Here is a 14,102-nt window from a genome sequence, read left to right on the forward strand (position 1 = left end):
ACTATGCTGCCGCTGCAGTCAGCACTAGAAAGCTTTAGAAAACTAAAATCCTGTTTTCCTACCCTAAGATGTTTGGCTTTTGCTTTTATTTATTTAAGAAAAATGAGAAGAATGAAGAATTTCAGAAAGGGTTTAGTTTTGGGGACTTCCCGTTAATTGGGTGGGGAAGGGTGATTACATTTCTTGTACTTTGAAGTCTAAAATTAGGAATTCCCAACATGACGCAGCAGCAGCCCCAGCACCACAATTCCCTATCTTGGGTTTAATGTGTTGGGTTTTTTTTTTCTTTTGGAATTGGCTTTGTAAACCTTCGTGGATTAACGGCGCCTGACCTGTTCAGTTGTCTGACTGTTGGGACAGCAGGGGCAGTATTCTAGGCAGCGTTTTATGAGGTGTTGGGTTTTGTTTCCTTCTCGCAGGCATTCTGCCTGGCAGTTGGTCTCGATTCACGGTCCCCGCTGGCATGACCGTTCTACAGTGGGTGGCAGATTTCAGCGACCGTATTAAGCAACTGCAGAACATCTCGCAGGCAGCTGCTTCTGGTGGAGCAAAGGAACTGAAGGTACATATAGAGGCTTTAGAGAAGGATCGTAAGGTTAAATGTTTCTGTTTTTTCAAAGTATAAAATCTTTTAGTTCCAGACTAAATACATTTTTTTCATAGTGGATGAAAACTTTTAAATAGTTAAGAACAGTTTATTCAAGACTTCTCGTTTCATAGCAAGAGATGTTAATCTTTTTGTTTGGTAGTAACCCAACACGAATGCTGGAATGAAGTGATACAGTCCCGATACTTCAAATCAGTATATAATGACAACGTTTATTCCATTCAAATTCGGCAACTCCATTGTTATACGAACAATCTTATATGCACTCGGGGTCCCCCGACACGGACCCGTGTTTCGCCAGCGGCTGCGTCGGGAGGGATACCCGTGGTATTTTACAGGAAATCTAAAAACAATTATAAAGGACTGTATTAATAATGGTAACGGTACAGAATACTCTCATACAGTATCTGATTTATTTTTCTTTGTTTTAGAAATAGTTCCCCCCTCCCTGCGTGGTGGGGATTTCGACGCTTTACTACTGCGTTGTGAACAGAGATGGATACATCGCTTAGAGAGTGTTTCACCTAGGGGCCTTAACAAAGAAATCGAATGGTTTCATTTCACTTGATTCTGATAGGCTACAGCTGTTTCTTATCCACATATGATTGGTCTGTTGTTCCTCGATTCTGATTGGTCTGTAGAATCTGGTTGGCGCGAGTTTTGACAGCTTTTAAGTTGCTTGCGATCCTTCCTCCATTGCACTCCATGCCAGGAACGTATGAATTCCGTCTAAAGGTAATAACCTGTATGTGCATTCATCTGTTATGTATTCTGTACCGTTACCATTATTAATATAGTCCTTTATAATTGTTTTTAGATTTCCTGTAAAATACCACGGGTATCCCTCCCGACGCAGCCGCTGGCGAAACACGGGTCCGTGTCGGGGGACCCCGAGTGCATATAAGATTGTTCATATAACAATGGAGTTGCCGAATTTGAATGGAATAAACGTTGTCATTATATACTGATTTGAAGTATCGGGACTGTATCACTTCATTCCAGCATTCGTGTTGGGTTACTATGTTCACTGTTTGAATGCTGGCCGCAGCTCGGTAGCTTGTGGTTTAATCTTTTTGTTTGACCAGAATAATCAGGGCACGACTTCTAGTCCTAATCATTTCTGAATCTTGATTAACTGGGTTCCTTATCTGCATAATGCAGGATGTATTTAGAGCGCTAGTAAGTAAGTAGTTTTATGTTGTCAGTGCAATGTGTTTTGATATTATGTATGTGTTGTAATCCTGAGAATGGTGGATTGGCAGAATATAAATTGTTGAAATAAAAAAATAAATGCATTCTTACCAACCCATTTAGGACATTATAGCCATTCACCTGATCCTATTGTTGGTTTTCCTACAGAAGTTTCACAGTATATAGTTTATGAACTCTGATTAGTTAATGTTGCTTAGGACATGGTCAGAATAACTATCAAAAAATCAAACTATATTGTATTTTCTGCTCTTGAATCCTATTTTAATGCAGAAATATTGTATTGGACTAAGCAAAGAGATATCAGGTGTGGCATCAGTAGGAGCAGTATATCCTGATCTGTTGTGGTAACATTTGAGGGAATGTTTCTTTTAACAGAACCTCCATGTTTGGCTTGGTGGCTTGTTCGTACCTGAAGCTTACATCACTGCTACAAGACAGTATGTGGCGCAGGCAAACAGCTGGTCTCTGGAGGAGCTCTGTCTAGAAGTCAGTGTCACTACTGCTCAGAATGCAGTCCTGGATGCTTACAGTTTTGGAATTACAGGTTTGTTTTTTGAATTTCTTTTCCAATTAACTGAGGCTTGTAATCAGATGGAGTGCTTTTAAGTGGCCTGGAAAAACTCGTTTTGCATTCAAGATTATATATATATATATATATATATATATATATATAATGCATTGGAGTCTTGTATATATTATATGTTTATCTATGAAGCTACAACATAGTATAATATCAAGTATTGTTACAGTTGGTAAGTCCATAAACCATTAAGGTGGAGTTGCAGAAATCTACTAATTTGTGATTTCTTCATAGTCTCTTGGCTTGGGTTGTAATTATATAATTTGCAGTTCACATATCTGTCAGTCACAGGTGATATATAGATAAGGGGCATACACTGTTTCAAAAATGTCCCTGTTGCAGATGACACACAGATATTGGGGTCTGCTTCTCAGACTGTTCCACTTGGCCTTATAGGAAATGCTGCATCTATCTTCATCAATGATCTCTCTCTCTGCAGTTGTTCATTGAATAATGGGCAACGGTCTTTGAGTACATGTCTTGCAGAACCTGCAGTCAGGCTTTGCTGATAATTCTTTCACTGCATGTTCTGCAGTTTTCCAGCTTCCATGATGGTTCAATGGTTTGTATGAGTTGTCACAGGAGTCCATCTTCAGCCAATACAACTGGATGTGAAAGCTTAAGCTAAGCACAGACTGCAGTATATAATACCACAGATGTGTCCAAATATTGCAGTATGATGCATCATCTTACTGATTATGGCTAATGTTATAAAAATATGGAAATTATTTTTAAATATTCTCATTTACCAGGCCACTGCCTGGGAAAGTAAAATGCTTATTTGGGGTAATGTCTCCACATGGGTTGATAACTTCAATGAGGAAATAAAATAAACTATGCAAGAGGTTGCTCCAATGACATTACAAAAAGTGAATAGACAAAAATAGATCAGTACCTTGGTTTAATCAACAGCTAAGTGAAAAAAAGCAGGCTTTGCATCAAGCAGAGTAAAAATGGTGCAAACAAGACCCCAGGGAATGCTGTTTTATTCCACCAGTCTTGCAAGGAATGCAGAACTTTAGTTAAAAAGGAGTATTATTCCAAACAATTAGCTCACTTAATAGGCCATACAAACTATTTCAGATAGTTCTTTAACAAAATTACCTTCCTGTTGTGGTACAATTTATCCAAAGAGCCAGTTTGCAGATTGCTGTTGCTAATAAGTTTGCTTCTTTATTAACAATAGTTAAAGGTCATGGTGCACTCTGTTCTCCAGTAGGCAATTTTGATACTATAATTTGGGGCTGCTTCCAACCAGTATCTTCTGTAGAAGTAGAAAAGGAATTATATTCTTTACGTCTGTCTTTTGTTTTCTGAATCCTTGTCTGATCTGCAAAAAGGGAAAAACCAGTTTTTGAATATCCTTGTTATAGTTAATCGATCTTTAATAAACAAAATTGTTCAGAGTAGTTAAATCACAAGCAGATTGTGATAAACTGCAGGAAGACCTTGTGAGACTGGAAAATTGGGCATCGAAATGGCAGATGAAATTTAATGTGGATAAGTGCAAGGTGATGCATATAGGGAAAAATAACCCATGCTATAATTACACAATGTTGGGTTCCATATTAGGTGCTACAACCCAAGAAAGAGATCTAGGCGTCATAGTGGATAACACATTGAAATCATCGGTTCAGTGTGCTGCGGCAGTCAAAAAAGCAAGCAGAATGTTGGGAATTATTAGGAAGGGAATGGTGAATAAAACGGAAAATGTCATAATGCCTCTGTATCGCTCCATGGTGAGACCGCACCTTGAATACTGTGTAAAATTCTGGTCGCCGCATCTCAAAAAAGATAATTGCAATGGAGAAGGTACAGAGAAGGGCTACCAAAATGATAAGGGGAATGGAACAGCTCCCCTATGAGGAAAGACTAAAGAGGTTAGGACTTTTCAGCTTGGAGAAGAGACTGCTGAGGGGGGATATGATAGAGGTGTTTAAAATCATGAGAGGTCTAGAACGGGTAGATGTGAATCTGTTCTTTACTCTTTCAGATAATAGACTAGGGGGCACTCCATGAAGTTAGCATGTGGCACATTTAAAACTAATCGGAGAAAGTTTTTTTTACTCAACACAGAATTAAACTCTGGAATTTGTTGCCAGAGGATGTGGTTAGTGCAGTTAGTATAGTTGTGTTTAACAAAAGGATTGGATAAGTTCTTGGAGGAGAAGTCCATTTCCTGCTATTAATTAAGTTGACTTAGAAAATAGCCACTGCTATTACTAGGAACGGTAACATGGAATAGACTTAGTTTTTGGGTACTTGCCAGGTACTTGTAGCCTGGTTTGGCCACTGTTGGAAACAGGATGCTGGGCTTGATGGACCCTTGGTCTGACTCAGTATGGCATGTTCTTATGATTAGCAAATGCTTAGTCAACATCGGTGCAGTTTCTGTAGTTGCCACAGCACAGAGATACTTTAGTCTCTGATTTCCTCCTTCGATATCTTGAAGCTAATCATGCAGTGATTGCTTTATTTTTAGATTTTTTTCATTGGCCTTTGATACTATTTCTCATTCAATTTTATTAATTAAATTAAAAAAAAATAGGAATAGTTGGGCAGATCATCAGTGTTTCTCGTCATTTTTAATAGGAAGAAAAATTCAGGTTAAGATAGGTTAAGATGAATCAAGTTGGCAGGATTTGAAAATGGGTGTCCCACAATGATCAATTTTATCAGCAAAATTAACATTTATTTTTGCTTTTCTCACTCAGATTTTGGAACAGTTCATTCCATTTTAAGATTTATGCTGATGACATTCATTTATTTTTTCTCATTCAATCAGATGTTAATACAGCTCTCTCAAATTGATTCATGTCTATATACTGTATCAAAGCCCAGATGCTAGGTAATCAGTTAATGCTTAATGTTTAAAAGACTGAGGCTATGTGGATATTTTATTGTTTTATTTCCAGATACTTGTCAAGGTTTGTCAATCGATGGTGTTTACATTCCATTTGTGGAGTCTGTTCATAATTTGGGGTTTCAATTTGATTATTCCATGAATTGCACACATTCAAAAAGCTTCTTCACATTGGTTTTTATAAAGTATGATTATTGAAAAAATTGAGAATTGTTACTTCAAATTGATTTTTGGACAATTGTCCAAGCATTTCTTTTAACTATTCTTGATTATAGTAATTCAGCACTTATAGGGCTTCCAAAATATAGGATTAGGGCTATTCAGTTGTTGCAAAATGCTGCTGAAATTGTGTGATCATGTTACACTGCTTATCAAGCTACATTAGCTACCAGTAGCCCAACATACTAAATTTAAGATATTGGTTTTAATTTTTAAAACATTTGAAGGGGAAGGTCCTTTTTACATAAACTTATATCAACCGTCCAATCAACTTCGGTCTTCAAATTTGTCAGAGCTGGTGGTTCCTTCTTTTAAACATATTCGACTTGAATTTTCTTTTAGTCCCTGTTGTGTGGAATGAGTTACCTAGCCAGTTGCATCTCATTTAGGATGTTAAAACCTTTCGCAAACAACTGAAAGCCCACCTATTTCATGAAGCATTATAAATATCAATATATGAATGTTAATTTATGATTGTAATTTAATCTTGTTTTATGTATTAGTTGGAAATTCATGATGTTCATGCATCTTTGACCACCACTTAGTACAATATACTCAAGTGGTTTGTAAGTATTTTAAATAAAATGCCTCGACAGGAATGACCCTCACTCAAACCTGGGTACGTTGAATATGATCTGTCTCAAATTTACTGCTAATGCCCTTAATAGTTGCATTATGCCAGAGAGATTTCTTCTGGGATTCATAGGGTGTAATATGTATAGGTAGCATGTCTAGCTGTGTCTGTAAGTTCATTTTAAACAGACCTGTGTTGCTTAATACAATTGAGACTATTTTTGTATCTTTCTGCCACGTTTTTAATTTGATTGTATTTGGTACTTAAGGGTCTTCTCTCTCTCCGTATGGTCCACAGAAAAGTTACTTAGTACTAACACTTCTGTCAGCACTGCTGTGCTTTGCTCGGTTACCACAATTTCCATTTTTCTTGCATCAAGCTTTTATAAGTTGAAGTAGAAATGTCCCAGATTATCACAAATTTCTTGTGCTCTATAGTTCTCTCAGGGTTGTGAAGTCTGTGCTTTTTCTGGCCAGTGATGTGATTACAGTTTCTATCAGATGACCTCTTCCAGCTTATCATGCCTTTCTGTATACAGGACTTCTGACACCAGCACTTGACAACCAACAATGAGATGTGTAACCATTTCTAATTCTAATTTACAGAATCTGCATTTATTTGTTTTACTGTTTCTTTGCTGGCTATAAACCATTTTGTCAGTAATTGTAATCCATTGTCCTATGCTGCAGTTATCAATCTCGCTTCTTTAGGTTTTAATCACCTCTCCTTAGTCATTCCTGAGTCAAGTTTTTATCCACTTGACATTACTGAAGCAACACTCTGTATTTCCTACTATATTTGTACTTTTGCCAGTTAGTTTTTGTTGTTTGGTTAGGTTCTTAGAGTATTTTCTCATTTTTTGCAAATTGTTACTGCCTTCCTGTCATGAGCTGGCAGGTGCTCACTCATTCCTTCCACCCACCAAAATGACTGAACTTAAGGATGGAGACAGATATCAGCAATTTGCTTTCATACGTTGGTTCTTTTCTTGAATATTGGGCTCAGTTGATGCTGTTAGGTATCTTTTATGCAAATCCTCTGGTGATCTGTGCTGTGTTTGCTTTGTAGAACATGGGCATTACCTGGCAGCCCAACTGAGGAGGAATGTATGATCATAACATATAGAAACATAGAAATGACGGCAGAAGACCAAACGGCCCATCCAGTCTGCTCAGCAAGCTATCACACTTGGGGGTTTTTTTTCTCATATTTATCTGATTACTCTTGGCCCTTAGTAACCTTTTGGTTCTATTTCCCTTCCACCCCCGCCATTAATGTAGAGAGCAGTGCTGGAACTGCATCTAAGTGAAGTATCGAACTGCGTCTAAGTGAAGTATCTAGCTTAATTGGTTAGGGGTAGTAACTGCTGCAATAAGCAAGCTACTCCCACACTTATCTATTTACCCAGCCTGTGCAATTCAGTCCTTGTTGGTAGTTGTCTGAATGTAAATCCTCTTATCGTCATTCCCCCCTGCCGTTGAAGCAGTGAGCTGCGCTGGATATGCATTGAAAGTGAAGTATCAGGCTTATTTGGTTTGGGGTAGTAACCGCCGCAACAAGCCAGCTACTCCCCCACTTTTTTGTGAATGCAAATCCTTTTCTCCACATTTCCTCTTGCTGTTGAAGCATAGCGCAATGTTGGAGTCACATTAACAGTGTGTATGTTTATTAAATAAGGGTATTAATCTCCAGGTAGTAGCTGTCATTCCCGCAAACCACCCCCATGCCTCTTCTCTTCATTCACATCCTCTAGACTTTATGGATCCACAGTGTTTATCCCCCCGCCCCTTTGAAATCCTTCACAGTTTTGGTCTTCACCACTTCCTCCAGAAGGGCGTTCCAGGCATCCACCACCCTCTCCGTGAAGATTTTTCCATGTTTAATTTCCAGAATTGCAGGATGAAAGGAGAAGTTTGTCTATTTTTGGTTGTGCCTGCTAAGGCATCTGCAATAAGGCCATCTTTTTAATATCTGATTTTTTTGTGCTGTATTCTTGATGAAGAAACTTCATATTCAAAAAATCGGAATCTACCAGATTTAGACTCAGTTTCAAATGAGTCAAAAGTTTCTTGGGAGGAGCCATGCAGAGCCTGTGCCTGCTGAGTAGTGATGACTGTGAACAGCCCTTGGATGAGAAACTTATTTTTTGTGATTTTGTAGAATTGGTAAAAGGGTGGGTTTTTTTGTTGTTTTTTGGGGTTTTGTTTTTTTGTTTTGGAGTTTTGTGTTTTGTTTTGGGGGGTTTTTGTGGGTTTTGGTTTTTTTTTCCAGTTTAGCTATAGACCTTCAAATTATGTTATGGCTATTAAGGATTGAATAGCCTGCATGTGACTGGACAGTCGCACTACCACCACAGTAACCCCATTTCTTACCTGACCTGTAGCATCTGTTCTTTCGGAGGTGTCTTTGAAAATTTTGTCTTCCAACAGCAAACAGATTGAGCCAGTTTCAGACACATACATTCTTGCCCGACACACGTTATTCTCCCTCTGGTGGCATTTTTGTGCTTCTCAGATGCAACTAGTCGAATATCATTATGTGGTGAGACATTTTTAAGATGAGCCTTTGAGAAGGAAGCAGCTCCTATTACCACAATTAACCTAAGTGACAATTCCTGAGTTCCTGCTAAGTAGGTCTGTCTCCACAGCCTAAGGAAATGCAGGAAAATGCTTTAAACCTCTGTTGGCAAATTTACTATTGCATTTTAAATTCTCTGAGAATCGGGTGGTGCATACAGTCCTGTGTCCTGCTACCGTACATGGACAGACCAACAAAAACTGAGATGGTGATGGCTGAAATGATGACCTCGTTAGGAGGTATGGATTTCAGCAGGAGAGTGAAACAAGGAGGCACCGTAGGTCACATGTCAGTTGTAAACCAGGGTGAGAATGTAAAATAATGCTTAAGTATTTTACAGTGATTGGAAAAAGTTATGTTCTACACATGGGACCATACAAAAATGTTCTGTTTAGGCTTTTTTTTTTATCAAACTTAAACACACGTATTTGTATTTATAGGTTTAAAGCTCCAAGGCGCTACATGTAATAACAATAAGCTGTCCCTCTCACATGCTATCTCAACTGTGTTACCTCTGACACAGCTTCGCTGGGTCAAGCAAACCAGTGCTGAGAAAAAGGCCAATGTGGTAAGTGGCACGTAATGTGTATCTTTGCTGTTTCACTATAGATACAATTGGTGATTTACTCCTATTCATCAATCCTGACAGTGTCCCTTTAATTTAAAATGAGTGTTCAGCTTGTAGAAAGCATGATTTACTGTTTGCCATTTATTTAGTCACTGTGCAGAAGTTTTAAAAATATCATATAGCAGAAAATATTTCAGGAGCAAGCAACATAACTTTAGCAAATTCATGTGTAATTAATAGAAACTAAAAATTTGTTTCCTTTGGGTTTTTATTTTTGGTTATTGATGTTTGTTTATTTTTACTGTTTGTTATTCATGTATTGTTTTTATGGCTTATATTCACTGCCCTGTAGCCCTTTGAGGAAGGACAGTATATAAACTTGAAAAAAGTAAATATTGTAATAGATATAAACAGACTGAGGTAATGTTTCAATAGCAACATCACAAAGAAAATGGAGCTGAGTGAAATAGTCTTAACTTCAGATTTCAGTGAGAATCTATGACCAGTCAAGTTAACAAGATATTCCATATCACCTGTGAAACTAGAAATATGTAACTTACAAGTAATTTTACTGCGGCTCATAAAGTGACAGGAAGTAGGAAAACCCCAGCAAAGCCATTATTATACGATCTTCATTGACTTTCAGTGAGTGCCAGATGTAAATTTAAAAATCTGGTTTTGGCGTTAAGTTGATGAGAGGTGAAAGTTCCCCACAGCTATATAACCGTTTAATTTGGTATAAACCTACTCGTCTTTTGAGATCAATGTCAGAACATCTATTGAATGTTCAGGATGTTAGATTGTTTAGGCAGTCTCGCTTGAGAGTAAAATCTTTTGCAGGAATGATCTTCAAATTTTGGAATGATTTACCACCATTTTTGAGAGAAGAAACAGAATTGCTTAAATTTAGAAAAGCATTAAAAACTTGCTTGATAAGAATATTTTTAATATTTTCCTTTTCTGGTTTCGTTATATTGTTTTTAATATTTTTTTATTGTATTTGTATAATTTTATGTTGTAAATTGCTTAGGAAGATATTTTTTCTGTTAAGCGATACATAAATGATTTAACTAAAATAAGTCATTGCAGCCAGTATTGAAGGGAATTTCATTGCACAGCCACTGCTGAAGGTAGCCATTGGATACTCTTAGCATTCTTTAGAACTAATTGTACAGAGAAAAGTTAGATAAGAGTGACCAAAATGATAAAGGAGATGGAAAAGCTAAAGAGGTTAGGGCTTTTCAGCTTGGAGAGATGATGGCTGAGGGGAAATATGAGTGGAATGGAATAGGTAAATGCAAATTGGTTTACTCTTTCAAAAATGTAAAGAATGGGGACCCCATGAAGTTACTAAGTAGCACATTTAAAACAAATTGGAGAAACATTTTTCACTAAACACACAATTAAGCTTTAGAATTCATTACTGGAGGATGTGGTAAAGGCAGTTCCTGAACGTATCCAGATCAGTCCAGAAAAGTGGGTTGTGCATCCCTACCAGCAGGTGGAGTCAGAACAATTAGAACTTTGGGCACTGCTAATTAACGAGAGTGCCACCTGCAGTCCCCTCAGTATTTCTCTGACTCCAGCGGGTGGTACAGTTGCACACCTGCAGTCTTTAATTATATTTTTTATTTAGTTAGTTTGAATTTAATTTTTTTGTTTACGGTCGCTTCCTGAGGTGTTACGTGCCTTCGTGGGCCATCCCTCAGTAGAAGCCGGGCGTCCGGGGAATTGGATATTCCTGTCAGGGTTTCGCCCGCCACAGTTCAGTGTCTGATGACCACGGGCTCCTGGCCACTCACCACCGTCTCTGCTACAGCTGCTCCCTTGTCTCCTGCAACAGCTTTTCTCTGTGTCTTGGTAGTTCGGAAATTTGGTTGGGTGCTACCCTTCGTTATTTAGTTCTGTTAGCATGGGCTTGGGTACAGGTCAATACTGAGGGACTGCAGGTGGCACTCTCGTTATGTAGCAGTGCCCAAAGTTCTAATTGTTCTGACTCCACCTGCTGGTAGGGATACACAACCCACTTTTCTGGACTGATCTGTGGTATTACAGGAACGAAAATTAGCAGGTAAGAACCAATTTTCATTTAACATAGCTGGGTTTAGAAAAGGTTTGGACAAGTTTCTGGAGGAAAAGTCCATAAATCGTAATTAATCAGGTAGACTTGAGGAAGCCACTAATTATCCCTGAGCATAAGCAGCATGGGATCTATCTACTGATTTGGATCCTGCCAGGTACTTGTTACCTGAATTGGCCTTTGGAAACTGGGCTTGATAGACCCTTGATGTGACCCAGCACTGCTGTTGTGTAACATGGTGGTGACTTGACGTGTTAAATTGTTCACAGCACCTCCTCTTAGCTTTGATCTACCTTTCACTCCAGTTGTAGAGATCTGAATTCTCTTTAAAATTGAGGTAGGTTGGGTCATATGGTTTCTGTGGACAAGTAGATAGGATAAGAAGAAAAACTGTGTGACACCAGCCACTCTAGCAATAGAAAAACATCATGCACAGAAACACATTTTGCATTCATGATAGTATTTAGGAACCCTCAATACTGTCACTGTTATGCACATTTTAAATGACAGAGCCATATTTTTTGTGCATTGCAAATAAAAACAGCTGAAATATAGTTCTGCACAGCCTTTCCAAAAGAGGCCCAACAAGCTCTGTTTCAGCATGAGTGCCTGCTTCAGGGGATTAATTCAGATTTTTCACCAGCTATATAGCTTCTAGAATGAATTACTTCAGAACATCAAAAAGATATTTGCCATCACAGTGACTCTGATCTACAATGTTTGAACAAAAATCATCAACAGGAGGATGGTTCACATCACATAAAAGCCCACATTTTAAAAAGCCAGCATACGTAACATCCAGGAGTTACGCTCGTGGCTGGGCCGAGTGCATTTTAGAAACAGCCCGGCCATGCGCGTATCTCCCTGTGCGCGCAGAAGTGCCAGGCCATCCAAAAGGGGCGGGGCAGGGGCTGGCTAGGAGAGCACCATTAGATGCTGTCCTGGGGAAGCATGCACTGGAAGGAGCAGTAAGTTTGAAAACAAAAAAAACTTTGACTGACTAGGTAGGGGTCAGGTAGAAGAGGAAAGGGGAAAAGGTAGGAAGGGTAGTTAGAGGGATAGGGAACTGGGAAAGGCCCACTCACGTTGCCGTGCGTATTTTTTTTTTAATTTCCCCCCCCCCTCCCCGTTGCATGCATTACACAACACCTACCCGCACATGCGCGTGCCGATATTGAAATCGGCCATACGTGTGCACAGGAATCGTATTTTATAACATGCACACACGCTGGGAACTGCGCACACATGTACGACCGCTCGTGTTTTTGAAAATCGACCCCATAGGGTTGTGGCCCATGTGGACCTTATACCTATAATCCTCCTGTCAACATGTTTGTGTTCAAACATAGGTTGGAGTTAATTATCAAATTTTGTCTGATTTAAATGTAATGTACTCATTCCATAATGTCAACTGATGATACTTTGGAAAAAATGCAAAACTAGAAACACCAAAATCTAAATTGAGATGAAAATGTTAAATGATCTTTTTTTTCCCCCTAGGTTACACTTCCAGTGTATCTGAACTTCACTCGTGCCGATCTGATCTTCACTGTAGATTTTGAAATTGCTACCAAGGAAGATCCTCACAGCTTCTGTGAACGTGGTGTTGCTGTCCTTTGCACAGAGTAACAAGCAGTCTTTAATGCTAACCATAGAGCTAGTTAGGTTCTGTTGATATACATCATCTAAAATCTGTATTCAGAAAGTTTTACTTAAGTTGTGGCTGTACTGCAGGTGGATTGGTGTGAAGTTGAAAAGTGGTGATGTGTAGATGCTGTTCTGGAAAGTTGCAGAAAGATTAAAGATGTTTGTGTTAATCTCTGAGACGTCAGTAGATTGACTGGAGGCAGTTGGATTTATAGTAAGTTGTAGCAGTGCATTGTGGCTGGAATTTGAAATGGATTAAAATTTTACAGTTGGAACACAAAAGAATTGAAGTCTTAGATTGATCTTGATGCTTGTACTGTTTGGATACTTGTATTAAACTGAATAAAATTCTGCAGCATGATTTGTAGATGTTTGTTATTGGAACTCATTTTGTGTCAACATATTTTAGAACTTCACCTGATTCTTTTTTTGATCAGAAAATGAAATCCTTTCATAATAGTTAAAATAGTTTATAAAAATAGAACAGAACCCTTGACCAGTCCATCCAGTGTTCTCAGTTAAGTATTTCTGAGAAGCTGGAGGTTTTTCTTTAACTGGCATCCACTTGGTTGGGATGTACAAGAGGGGCTTACAGCCCTTAGGGAAATCATTTTGTTATAATGCTATACAGGGGGCAGCACAAGGCAATCTGCCACTTGAGGCGAGGGACAAGATGGTGCCCCCCTCTTCAGCTGCTGCCGGCCTGGCTGGCTCGCAGCAGCATCCCTCAGGACAGGCAGTGTGAGGTGGATGCCACAGTGGCGTTCTGAAAGACATTTTTTGCCGCCTCAAATTTCTGCCACCTGAAGCGGCCACCTCATCCTGCCTCATTATAGAACCGCCCCTGGTGCTACAATTTGATACTGAATATATGTTAGACTGTTTAAAGCTAACTTTCCCCTAGATTCATCAAAATGCTATAATTTCGCATGGATAACGCCTGCAATAAGAAAAAGGGGCATAGGTACTTTCTCCCAGGACAAGCAGGATGGTAGTCCTCACATATGGGTGACATCATCAGATGGAGCCCTGTCACGGAACACTTTTGTCAAAGTTTCCAGAACTTTGACTGGCACACTGAGCATGCCCAGCATGCCACTAACCCTGCAGCCACCAGGGTCCCCTCTCAGTCTCTTTTTTCCGTGCAGCAAGTTGCCTCGCGGTTAGGAGCTCTG

At 39.0% G+C, this 14,102-nt stretch overlaps 1 protein-coding gene across 1 annotated transcript in view; it reads left to right on the plus strand.

The window, feature by feature from the left end:
- DYNC1H1 (dynein cytoplasmic 1 heavy chain 1) overlaps positions 1-13,294 on the plus strand; it is a 378,125-nt gene extending 364,831 nt beyond the window's left edge. Inside the window, exons 75-78 of the mRNA XM_029597957.1 lie at positions 420-562; positions 2,195-2,363; positions 9,073-9,200; positions 12,781-13,294. Coding sequence (XP_029453817.1) covers positions 420-562; positions 2,195-2,363; positions 9,073-9,200; positions 12,781-12,909 — 569 coding nt within the window. The 3' untranslated portion in view covers positions 12,910-13,294. The remainder of the gene's footprint in view (positions 1-419; positions 563-2,194; positions 2,364-9,072; positions 9,201-12,780) is intronic.
- Positions 13,295-14,102: the final 808 nt, after the last annotated feature.

Source organism: Rhinatrema bivittatum, chromosome 4 (genome assembly GCF_901001135.1).
Source record: "Rhinatrema bivittatum chromosome 4, aRhiBiv1.1, whole genome shotgun sequence".
Taxonomy (NCBI): Eukaryota; Metazoa; Chordata; class Amphibia; order Gymnophiona; family Rhinatrematidae; genus Rhinatrema; species Rhinatrema bivittatum.